General features: G+C 40.7%; 1 protein-coding gene across 2 annotated transcripts in view; it reads right to left on the reverse strand.

Annotated features, from left to right (window-relative positions):
- Positions 1-13178, reverse strand: part of LOC117406015 (trafficking protein particle complex subunit 10-like) — a 168556-nt gene that overhangs the window by 117758 nt on the left and 37620 nt on the right. For both annotated transcript variants that reach the window (XM_059029751.1, XM_034009655.3), the window contains exon 3: positions 4885-5020. In XM_059029751.1, the coding sequence (XP_058885734.1) occupies positions 4885-5020 (136 nt within the window). The remainder of the gene's footprint in view (positions 1-4884; positions 5021-13178) is intronic.

The following is a 13178-nucleotide window of genomic DNA, read 5'->3' on the forward strand; positions in this document are numbered from 1 at the left end:
AAATAATATTTTTTATGGTTTTGCTATATATTTCGGCCCTGTGCCAAAAACAAATAATTTAATAAAGGTGGATTTGCAAAAATCATCAATCCGGTTTTATTTTGGTTAGAAAAATAAACATGGAAAACCACGGAAATACAGCTCTGTACCCACCGATGAGAGTATCACCTGTCACTGTACTGCAAAACTCAGGTCTGTAAATGAGCTAGTAGTCTACTCTGTATTAGTTATGATGAGAAAAGGACAAAACAGATTCAGGATAATGGGGTTTTAAAACTGTTCTAACCGCACATTAGCTTCATTTATATAAGAAACTGCTACCACTGCACTATAATCCCACTATTTTCACTGGCTTCCCTACGATGCTGTACAAATCACTCAAGCACTGCCTCCTACTTCTTACTGTTTACAAACAAAGCTGGCATGCAACATATCCCTTTTATCATGATTTTATTTTTGTCACAGTGAATGACTTTTTTTTTTACAATTTTGAATTTTCCTTTTTAATAAGCATTTTTTAAATTTTTTTAACAAAATACAACATGTACTTTGGAAGAAAACATGTTAAATGTTCAATATAGGTAACTTATACTGAGCTTCTACTCAAGGAAAGGTTGCAATTCAGTTACAGACTCTTAACGGTATATTCAAGAAATTTGTCTGGTTTTCATGCTGCACATAGCACCGAGACGGCATTTGTCAGAGTTGGGAATGACCTGCTGATAAGCTCTGAATTTCTATTGGTTTTAATTCTTCAAGAGCTAAGTGCTGCCTTGGAACTGTCGACCATTCCATCCTACTGAATCGTCTTGAAAGCACAGTGGGACTGTCTGGCCTTGTCCTATCCTGGTTCAAATCTTATCTTTCTGATAAGTTTCAGTGTGTATTCCAAACAGTTTTGAAATGTCAGTCTTTTATTTCAAGGTCTTTGTGACAGAAATATAATGAATCTTGGTTGTAAATCTCCACCCCGACCTGTGAGGGCGCCAAGCAGTGAGGACAGAGTTCTTTGGACGGGCTGGCCTGACAGTTTTCCCTGGGTTGGGAAGTCGGTCAGTCTGGAAAAAGGCGAGACTCCGTTGCAAGAACGTATTGAACCGGAAGACAAACAATGTAGCAGTCGTAGATTGTGAAGGCAACTGCATTCATTTACCAAGGGGTCATGCGTGACAGCATATAAGGGGGATGGAGAATCGTAATCTGTTCCTTTGTTGTGGTTTTTGAAACTGAACCTGAAAGGACCGGTTTTTCTGTGTTTAAAGAGAATGTGAGTGTTTTGTTTGTTTTTTGTCAGTCTGTCTATATCGTCTTGTTTGTCTTGTGCAGTATTAGACTAGACGGCTAAACATGATCCGGAGCTGTCGCCCACGGCCAGCACAAAACCCGGACAACAACGCACTGCCTGTGCACTAAAATAACATTGTAAATTCACAACCAGCACTATAGCACTCACTGGGAGAGGTGACCGTGTGGGATTATTGTTCTTGTGGGATAATTGTTTATTGTAAACGGGACTGCAACCCATCATCATTTAAGATATTTTTACAAAAAAAATCTATTGAATTCATTTTTTTATTTTTTATTTAAGTCCCTGAGATTCCGTAGTTTTCAGGAAAAATCTAGTAAAAATGTACTGTAGGTCAGTCAACAAATAAAGGTGTTTTGAAAAAACAGCTGATAGCTGTCATTACAATATACAGCCTAGTCGAAAAACGAGGGGCATTATTACAAAAATATACAATTTTCATAACATTACAAATGAAATACAATGTTCAACACACTTATCTCTCCCATCTGTAGTTTCATCTGCAACAACGCAGACTGGTTTATGCTGTACTTGCTGTAAAACTGCTTGCATGTGTTTCTCGTATACCCTGGACAGATAGTTGCCACTATAACTTTTAAGATAGGGCACTTTAACTTTTTTTTTGTTTTTTTTTAATTTAAGGGGGCCAGATTGGAAAAAAGTTAGGAGTAGGTGGGCCAGAGTATTTTACTCTGCACATTTTTAAGCAATAATAAATATTACATGGCTTAATCTTCTTATATTGAACAAGACTTACACATTTTACTTTAATAATACAACAGTGTGAGAATTTAATGGAGTATCATTACAAACATTTTAAAATGTATGTGACATATTAATAGTATAACTTAAGAAGAGATCAGTGCTTCAACTTTCGAGCTTCTAACGACCAAATTTTAAAATCTAATTTAATAATAATCGTAGGCCATTCTTAATGTTTTGAAAGGTAGCAGTGTGCAGCAGTGTGGAGTAGTGGTTATAGCTCTGGACTCTGGACTCTTGACCGGAGGGTCGTGGGTTCAATCCCAGGTAGGGGACACTGCTGCTGTACCCTTGAGCAAGGTACTTTACCTAGATTGCTCCAGTAAAAACCCAACTGTATAAATGGGTAATTTTATGTAAAAATAATGTGATATCTTGTAACAATTGTAAGTCGTCTGCTAAGAAATAAATAATAATAATAATAAAAACAGGTTTCTCAGTCAGACAGAAACGATAACACTGTGGCAAAAATCTAGTTTCCCCTCCGTGGGTTGGCGTCCATGCGTTGCTAGGGAGTACGTCGTCCTATCACGTAGACTCTGCATCTGCCTACTGAAAACCACAGATATAGAATATTACAACTACTTCCACAAAGCGTAAGCACGTGCATGACTTGTCCTTCCTATCCTGCAGGGGGTTGTGAGGATCTCCGTTTCTTTCGCCACCCCTGCGCTCCCGCCCCCTGCTCCTCCTACAACCACGCTGTGAAAAAGTCCTGGTGAGAACCCTGCACTTGGCTTACAGACAAGTATTGGCAGGGCCGGATTGAGTTTAATGGGGGCCCGGGGCTGTTATCATTTAGGGGGCCACTCTGCATATTCATTTTCTTCCCTTCACTCGATTAACATTAATGTCAAATGATTCAGTCTTAGCTGATCCATACAGTCACACGCTACGTATTCATTTTTTAGATATTGTATTATAAATTATATATATTTTTTGGGGCCCCTCAAAATCTGAGGCCCTTGGATGCAGCCCCTAAAGCCCCTGCATTAATCCGGCCCTGAGCATTGGATGTCACAGAATGTTCTAATGTTGAATTCAGATACAACAGGTTATGCTAGTGGGCTCACAGAACCAACTAAAAGGAAATGTGGGACTACATGAGCTCGACCCTTGCAGTCTCTCATCAAAACTTAAACTAGAAATTGTTTAGGGGTCATCTTTGATCCAGATCTATCATTTGAGACTCATATTATTAAAAAGTTATTAAAGTATCTTTTTACCATTTGAGAAATACAGCCAAACTTAGACCAATTATTTCTATAACTGATACCAAGAGACTAATGCATGCATCTAGAATTGATTATTGTAATGCACTTTCTTCTGGTGTCCCAAAACGTGTGGTATCCCGCTTGCAGCTTGTTCATAATACCGCCACTAGAATTCTGACTAAAACTAGGAAAGGTGAACTACCCCTGTTTTGGCCTCTTTACACTGGCTCCCTGTGAAGTATAGAATTGATTTTAAGATTTTGCTGTTAACTTACAAGGCCCTGAATGGATTAGCACCTGGTTATTTGCATGTTAGGGATGCAGGGCTGCTGGTTATTCTCATGTTCAACAAAAGCAACACAGGAGGTAGGGCTTTTTTCTTGTAGAGCTCCGAAATTATGGAATGCTCTGCCTTCGTTTGTCAGGGAAGCTGGGACCGTTACAGTTTTCAAGTCAAGACTAAAAGCACACTTTTATAAAATGGCTTTCTTATCTTAGTGGGTTTTAATGTAACTTTAAAATTGCTGCTTTTGTATTATGTGTATACTGTTATTTAAATCTGCTATTTAAATTGTCTGATTGTGGCAGTTGTATGTGTGACATGCTATACAAATGCATTGTGGTTTGGTATTTTTTTCTGCTATGTACGGTACTGTGCTTTGTGATACTTTTGTATAAAAAACAAAACATAAATGCAATAAATAAAATAAATGATAGGTTATGTAACTAAGAGCACTTTAATTAACACTAAGCTTATTTCTGTTTTGAAACATTAAAAGCTTTTTTCCCCCCTTCTAGAAAAATGTTGCAAACTTTGCACTGTGATAGGAGCTTATTAATATGCCCTTTTGTATGTCCTTATTAATATGTTCTTATATGTCCTTTTGTATAGGATGTTCATTGTATTTTGTAGTTGCAGAAATCTGGAAAATATGCTCCAGCTAAAACCCTGAAGAGGGAGATACACATACCACTATGTACATTTTATTTTAGATTTTATATATTTAAACAGCTACATTAAAAAAAGGTTAATGGTATTTTTTATTGGTTTTAATAGCTGTGTAATAATATTTTTTGACATTTATCATACTGTCAAAATGTAATACAGTGACATCCAGTAATGCTTCCAGAAAATATGATGTCAGCTTGGCAAAACAGGTAAAATCACTCTGACTATACATACAAAGAAGAGATTTAGTTTACAGTGCAAGTTTCCATTGTGCCAAAATGCTATACAGACAAACAATGTACTAGCCATTTTTGTAACAAAAGCAAGCCACTTCCATGGTTTGATCGCCAGGGTTGGAACAGAGGTTGATTAAAAAATATGGGATTCCAAATGTGATCCAATACCCTACCCAGGGTTGCCTTTGTTACACGATAGAGAGGTTGGGAAACAAGAAAAGGGGAGGGGGGTTGGGGGTTTACTTTGATGCATAACCAAACACATAATCAACAAAAACCAACCCACATTTTCACATAAGTCGATCTTTATCACTAATTTACGGTAAATTACCGATCCAATGCCATTATTTATTATAGCAATCTCAAAACATATTTGTATTCATTATAATTACAGCATGCTAATTAAGCAATACTTACACAGCAATCTGTCCAGTATATATGCAGAAAAGGGAAAGTCAGAAGTGCCTTATTGTCTTCCTTGGGTAACAGGTCTTCCTTAAACTGGACAAAGTTGGCCTCCAGGTGAATCATCTTTGGTGGACGTCCATAAGACCTGCACAGATTGGGATTAATAAATCAGAGCACACTAAAATGGAGCACATACCCCACCCAGGGTTGCTTATCTTATGGGAGTTATGTTTGGTAGGTAGATACACGTGTTAGTCAGTGGTGACACCTGTGAAATGTTGCACTCACTTTTGTGTAAATGGGCTGTGCCTCACAGGATTGGTTAATTTGTAAAGAAAATGACATCCCTTAAAAGCTGCATCTCTCTTTTGCAAATCACTTTCAGTCAAATCTGAAAGACTTTACTAAGATGATAATAAGCAGTCAGATACTGGCAAGTCTCTCATATCCATGAATGTCTTGTTAACTCAGTAGCTGCAGTATACATTGTGCTCTTACAACCTATTGAACCGATAAGATATTAAAACATATTTAAAAAAAAAAAAAAAGAAAGATAACATCCTCAGGAATAACAGTATCATTTAAATTCGACCCCCCCTTGGACGTTTTCACAGTTTGTTGTGTTACAACCTGAAATCTTTATGCCTTTATGCATTTAAACAGGATTTTTTTTTCATTTGATTTACACAACCTACTCAACACTTTGAAGAGACAAGAGAATTTGTATTGTGAAACAACAGTTAATGAAAAATAAAAAAAACTGAAATGTCTTGGTTAGATAAGTATTCACCATCCTACGTCAATACTTGGTAGAACCACCTTTGGCAGCAATTACAGCTGTGAGTCTTTTGGGTTAAGTCTCTACCAGGTTTACACATCTGGATCGTGCAATATTCGCCCATTTTTCTTGGCAAAATTGTTCAAGCTCTGTCAAGTTGGATGGAGATCGTTTGTGGACAGCAATCTCCAAGTCTTGCCACAGATTCTTAATCGGATTCAAGTCCGGGCTCTGACTTTCTTGTTTTTAAGCCACTCCAGTGTCGCTTTGGCTGTGTGCTTGGGGTCATTGTCCTGCTGAACGGTGAATATCCATCCCAGTCTTAGGTCTTTTGCAGACTGAAGCAGGTTTTCCTCAAGTATTTAGCTCCATCCATTTTGCCCTCTACCCTGACAAGCTTCCCAGTCCCTGCCGATGAAAAGCATCCACATAGCATGATGCTGCCACCACCATGCTTCACATTTTGGTGTTATCTGGGTGATGTGCTGTGTTGGGTTTGCGCCAGACATAACGCTTTGCATTTAGGCTAAATAGTTCAATTTTTGTTTCATCGGACCACAAAATCTTTTGCCACATCTTTTCAGAGTCTCCCACATGCCTTTTGCAAATTCCAAGCAGGATTTTACATGGACTTTTTTTCAGAAAAGGCTTCCTTCTTGACACTCTTCCATACAGGCCAGATTTGTGGAGTACCTGAGCTATTGTTGACACATGGACAGTTTCTTCCATCTCTTGCTGGCTTCTCTGACCCTTCTTACCCGGCTGCTCAGTTTGGGAGGACGGCCTGCTCTAAGCAGATTCTGGGTACTGCCGTATACCTTCCACTTCTTAATGATTGACTTGACTGTGCTCCAAGGGATAATCAATGCCATTGAAATCTTTTTATACCCCTCCCCTGATCTGTGCCTTTCCACAACTTTATCCCACAGTTGTTTTGAAAGCTTCTTCGTCTTCCTGGTAGTATCTTTGCTTTGAATGCACTACCCAACTGTGGGACCTTACAGAGACAGGTGTATTTAATCTGAAATCACGTGAACCACTTTTATTGCACAAATGAACTCCATTTAACTTATTGTGTGAATTCTGAAGGCAATTGGTTGCACCTGAGCTTATTTAGGAGTGTCATAGCAAAGGGGGTGAATACTTATCTAATGAAGACTTTTCAGGTTTTTATTTTAATTTATGTTTTTTCACCCCCCCCCCCCCCCCCCATTTTTTTACACATTGAAAGTGTTGAGTATGTTGTGTAAATCAAAGGGGGAAAAAATCCCATTTAAATGCATCAAGATTTCAGGTTGTAACACAACAAACTGTGAAAATGTCCAAGGGGGGTGAATACTTACTATAGGCACTGTATGTGACTGGTATGTCCATTTATGCAAACACATTTAAGAAAAGTACAGTAATTTAAGTGTCATACTGTAAATGTATGAAAAATGTCTATAGAACAGTCTTTTGGACAAATCTCTTAATATGCAAAAGGTTAAATCTTTGTGACAAAGAATGTAATAAAAGAAGCTCTCCGTACAGCAGTGTGGAGTAGTGGTTAGGGCTCTGGACTCTTGAGCGGAGGGTTGTGGGTTCAATCCCAGGTGGGGGACACTGCTGCTGTACCCTTGAGCAAGGTACTTTACCTAGATTGCTCCAGTAAAAACCCAACTGTATAAATGGGGAATTGTATGTAAAAATAATGTGATATCTTGTAACAGTTGTAAGTCGCCCTGGATAAGGGCGTCTGCTAAGAAAGAAATAATAATAATAATAATAATAATAATAATAATAATAATAATAATAATAATAATAATAATAATAATAATAATAATAGTACAGCCAGGTTTAGTTCAGGTCATTGTGCAGCTACAGCACAACTTTTCTTGCTCCGTCCTGTTTCATTCATTAGGCAGGGTATGACGTGCACTAGGAACAAAAACAAAGCACACCAGGGGCAAATATACACTGTATGTGGAATGAGACCTATTGATTTGTTGGTTAACCCTTTGCAGTCCATTTATTAAATGCGCGTCAGGCACGCCAGGTCTAATTTATTTTCACACGCGCAGTTAATTTTAGACACGCTGTTTAAAAGTATTTTTTTTCACAGTCAAATGGGTTTAACCCTTTGCAGTCCATTTATTAATTGCGCGTCAGGCACGTCAGGTCTAATTTATTTTCACACGCACAGTTAATTTTAGACACGCTGTTTAAAAGTATTTTTTTCCACAGTCAAACGGGTTTAAATGGCCCTGCATATCAACAAAGCACTCACTAGGCATCTCCAGCCCCGCCCCACCCTTTCGTTCGCTATCGCTTTCACCTATGTAAGAAATAAATAATAATAAAAATAATAGGTCGTACATACCGATCAATCATCTCCTGATCACTCGTTTTATCACCAAACTCCTCAATAATGCGATCCAAGTCATTATTTTATTACTATAACATCTGAAAAAAGTTCTGCAAATGTCCGTGATAGTCTCTGTGCGCTGACGCACTCAGCCAGCTTGTTTACTATGACCGCCCAGTTATCTGATACCACGGCCATGTATGACTATTCATTATTACTATAACATCTCAAAAAAGCTCTGCAAATGTCCATGATAGTCTCTGTGCGCTGGTGCAGTATCAGACAGCTTGTTTCCTTATGACCACTCCTATTGTAATGCCACGGGCATGTATGCCTATTCATGAGATACGCCATTTTTATTTATTTATTTTTTTATCGGCTTGTCTCGGCTCCTGTCGCTCCCACTCGGCCATTGAATGGTTTTCTCGGCTTTTTCCGCTGAAAAAACGACTAGAAACCCGTTTTTTGCGTTTTTTTGATGATGTCGGACAGGGTCCGACAATGGACCTGATAGGAATAATTGCAATGTCGGACCAGGCCCGACAATGGACCGCAAAGGGTTAAAATATGCAACTGTGGAATGGTTAATTTTACTGGACATCAACGATAATGGAACTTTACTAAGCAAATCACAGAATACAACTGTGTATCCATTATACAGTACATATATATATTGTCTCTGTAAAGCAGAATCTTAAAATCACTTTCATGGGTGTAGCTTGATTGTTAGTATTGCACACATTGGTTTTGTTTCTACTTTCATGCCAATTCAGTTGGTAAGCTTAGGCATAAATGATTGTAAGGTGACTTTGAATTTGAGGACCTTATTGCAGTGTGACGATTGAATAACGGGAGTGTTGAATGTAAAGTTGGAAATGCCTGCTCACGGCCTCAAACGACTGGTTAAATGATTGACAAATGTTGAGATATTGATTTCAAGGCTAAAACAAAGATTAGCAAATATACGCGTTACTAAACCCAGAGAGAGGCTGGATAACTTTATTGTGTGTATCTGCAGCCATAAGACCCGCATCCAGATAAGTGGAGCGGGGGGGCCTAAGACAGATCAAAATAATTAGCTACGTGCTTGACGTTTGAAGAATTATCAGCCATAACATCACCATTGAGGGACATATCAGTCGCATTAGAGACAATGTAGAAGATTGGAGACTGACAAAGGACCTGCTTAAAGCCAAGCTGCTGTCTCTAACACTTGTTGACACAGTTCAAGAATGGACTTCTACATTATCGACTGAAACTAGAAAAAACTTTGAGAAACTGTGTGAAGCACTAACACAGAGATACTCCAGGTATGGTGACTCCTGCATGGCCCTGCACACAGCTCAGACAATGCAAGAAGGATGAGGACCCGAGAGACTTCTACGAGGAACTTAAATGCCTTTACCATGCTGGTGAGCCTAACCCTGGAGAAAATGTGGACAAACGCTTCAAGAAGTCCCAAGAAGTCAGAGTTGCCATAAGTGCGGTGGTAAATGCAGACACGCCCATGCACGACATCCTGAAAGCTGCTAGGACAGTATGGCAAAATGCACAGGTTTCCAAAATGCCTGCAAGAAAAGTACAAGAAACTCCCCAAGTAGTAGCAGTTACAACCACATCAGACTTCCTTGAACCTGAGGGGGGTGAACTGCCTCCAAATAATCCTACTTGGAAGAAAACACTGCCATCCAACAGCAGCCAGAAATCCACAGAGAGGAACCACCCACGGCGACGAGAATACTCTGATGGGCCCCACAAGAACTACAATCAACACAAGAACTACAATCAACACAAAAACTACAATCAACACAATAACTACAAACCACCTAACCTCAAGGGATACCACCAAGGCAACAGGAGAGCAGATGATTGGAAGGAAAAGCGACAACAGGAACTTGAGCAGGAAGTGCAACGTTGTGTACAACAACACATGCAGAATTTGATGTCGACTCCTCCTCCTACTGCACCATATGCTACTGAGATGCCTCTTAGTGGATCTAGGAATTGCCAGGCCAACACCTCTAAACACGCACCTGACAGATGACTAAGCCAAGATCCCTCTACACCTAGTAAAGTAAAGGAAATACACTTGCAAGGTGTGGAGGAGGCGCTCCAACCACTCACAGAAACCCTAGAAGACGACGCACACTCTCCAAGAAGAAAAAGCATCCACAACCCAGGTCGAAGCAGAAGTGTCTAGTTTGACGAAACTAGCCATCACAGCCCAAAAGCGAACCTATCTGGGCACCCTTATTAGGAAAGGCGAAGCTGAAAAATTGTACACAAAGGTACTCATTCAAGACTTGCTCCAAGAAGAGGCCTTCCTTGACCCAGGTGCCGAGATTACCCTTATAACGAACGAACTGTTTGAGGCACTAAAAGCCGAACTGCAAATACAGGGTAGAACTGTGGATGAACACCCCAGTGAAATAAAGGTTACTGGATATGGCAGCAAAGAGGTGCAGTGACCCAGATGTAAGAGTTGGTTGGACATCACATTTAATGGGACAAAAATCCATCACCCAATCCACGTCGGCTACAGCAAGGGAAGAGAACTACTAATTGGCATGGACTTACTGCGCAGGATGAAACCCATAATAGACTGCGATCAGAATGAACTATGGGCAGGTGGCAAAAATGGAGACAACTACCCACAAATATGCAAAATCCACACAGACCACTACACTCCAAGTGGCAATAGCGATGAAGATGCCATTGCAGCACTGGGTTTTGTTGTCACTGCCCCACAGAGCCAGACAGCCCACTCAGATGAGAATCCTTTAGACCTGACACTGCTGTTCCCCCCTGACTCCCAAGAGTTAACCACTAGCAGCCCCAGCATAAATGCAGAAGATGCTGCTGCAGCAAAGCCCGAGCAAGAAGGCTGCTCAACCCAGGATGCTTGTCTCCTAGATGCGAAACCAGCACCCTTGTGCACAACCATCAACAAGGTGGGAGAAACCCACGTACTACTACAAATAGAGGACACATTATGCAAGCAGAGGACTTGCATAATGTTCCCAACCACAAGAAGGCCTGCAGAGCTGCAGGTAGATGCAACCTGTGGATCCGATTAGGAAACAGGAGACTCCTGCACACTGTCTATGTGCTCCCAGACCTCAGTAAATCTTTCTATCTTGGAGCAGACTTCCTAGTGCGACTCGGCATATGCGTGGATAGAATTGGTGAACAGCTGTGGACCGGATTGCAAGGTGACCCTTCCCCAATTACAGACAGCACAGAGCACTTGCTGTCTGGGCAGACAATCCCACAGGTCTGCCACGTTGTCACTACGCAAGACACCACGCTTCCAGCACAACAAAGGGATATCCTAGTGCAAATCGCACCCCAAGAAGGACAAGGACTACCAGAAAAGGAAGCATTTTTCCAACCAGGGATCTACTTCTCCAACCTCAACCTTGTAGTAGCTAAAATGGACTACATAGAGTTTACATCAAACTCTTCTTACCTTTTGGTGGACAATCTCAGTGCAGAATCAGTCACAATCCCTGCACACACTGAGATAGGATTGGCAATTGCAAAGAACTTCCATTATTTGGAACTCACTGTCCCAGTTATAGGAACAGTACCAGACAATGTGTAGAAGCAAAACAATGTCACACTACCTCAAGGACTAATCTTCGTTCAATCCATCTGCCCTATAAACAAAGACAATTTATACGGCAGCAGGAGAGAAAGGGGGGAATTGGTCCTCTCCGTCCAGGTGACTGATGATGAGATAAACTGCCAGTCGCACCACGTAAACAAAGTAGTGCCAATACCTACAAAGGACTTATTAGAAGTCAAGGAAGACAGAGTCCAGGTACAGACTGAAGAAATCTTTCTTGGATTTGAAGAGCAGCTGAAAGAACAGATCTCCACAACTAATGCATTTGAGACAAATACACAGCGGCTACAACTGGAGCAATTGATTTGTAAGCATATGAGACTTTACTCCAGACATTCCTACGATTGCGGGAAAACCAACATACATATGGTCAAAATACCAACTGACACTGGACAAAAAACAGTTTATGTCAGACAGTACAGGATCCCCATCGCAGCCCATGAGTCAATACAAGAGAACATTGACAAACTATCAAAACGAGGCCTTATCAGGGAATGTAACTCCACCTATCTGGCCGGTCCTGAAGCCTACAGGAAAGTGGAGGATAACCATTGATTACAGGCAGCTAAACAAAACAAGTTCCACTATCTAGATGGCCCATGGCCTATTTAGATGAAACCTTTACCAAGGTTAAACAGGCAAAGTTATTCACGGCCCTCGATGTGTCTAACAGATTTTGGACCCTGAAAGTGGACCCCAGAGACCAGTACAAATTGGCCTTCTCTTTCAATAATCGTCAGTTCACATGGAATAGGTGCCCATTTGGCTACTCCAACTCACCAGCGGAATTTAACATCTTCCTGCACAAAGTATTCATGGATGCAGCAACAAGGAAGATTTCTATCTATGTGGATGATATTTTGGTATGGAGTGACACCTGGGAAGAACACCTTGAGACACTTGGGTATGTACTACACCAACTAGAAAAAGCAGGCGCCAAAATATCACTTATTAAAGGACAGTGGTGTAGAAAACAGGTGAACTACGTTGGCTTTGAAATAGGAACAGATGGCATACGACCACAGCAAAGCCGAACAGAAGCCCTGCGCGCTGTAAGACCACCCACTTCTGTAAAAGAACTCAGCAGTTTTCTGGGCATATGTAACTACTCATGTCACTTCGTGGATGACTATGCGAGGATTGCAAAACCTCTAAGTTATTAAAGAAAGAAGAACCTTGGATATGGAGGCCAGAGCAAGAAAATGCCATGACGGTACTGAAAGACTGTATCACGCAAGCCCCATCCCTAGCATATCCTGATAAGAGTAAGGAATTCTACCTCACAACAGGATTCACAGATCAGAGTGTCAGTGCAGTCCTGAGCCAGTAATGGTCCATGCCATCACCCACAGACAAGCCAAACAAGGACAAGATATAGCCCTATCACCGCAGGTGACAGCCACCTTGTACAACGAAGAGCTACCCACAGACTTGGTAGAAATGCAAGAAGGGGACGCTACAATCTGCAAGATGCGCAACCATGTCCAAGATGCTGAAGCAAACCCACTCACCGAGCCTACTCGATGATCCAGAACTGAAAATCCTGGCAAGTC

This window comes from Acipenser ruthenus, chromosome 9 (assembly GCF_902713425.1).
Source record: "Acipenser ruthenus chromosome 9, fAciRut3.2 maternal haplotype, whole genome shotgun sequence".
Classification (NCBI taxonomy): Eukaryota; Metazoa; Chordata; class Actinopteri; order Acipenseriformes; family Acipenseridae; genus Acipenser; species Acipenser ruthenus.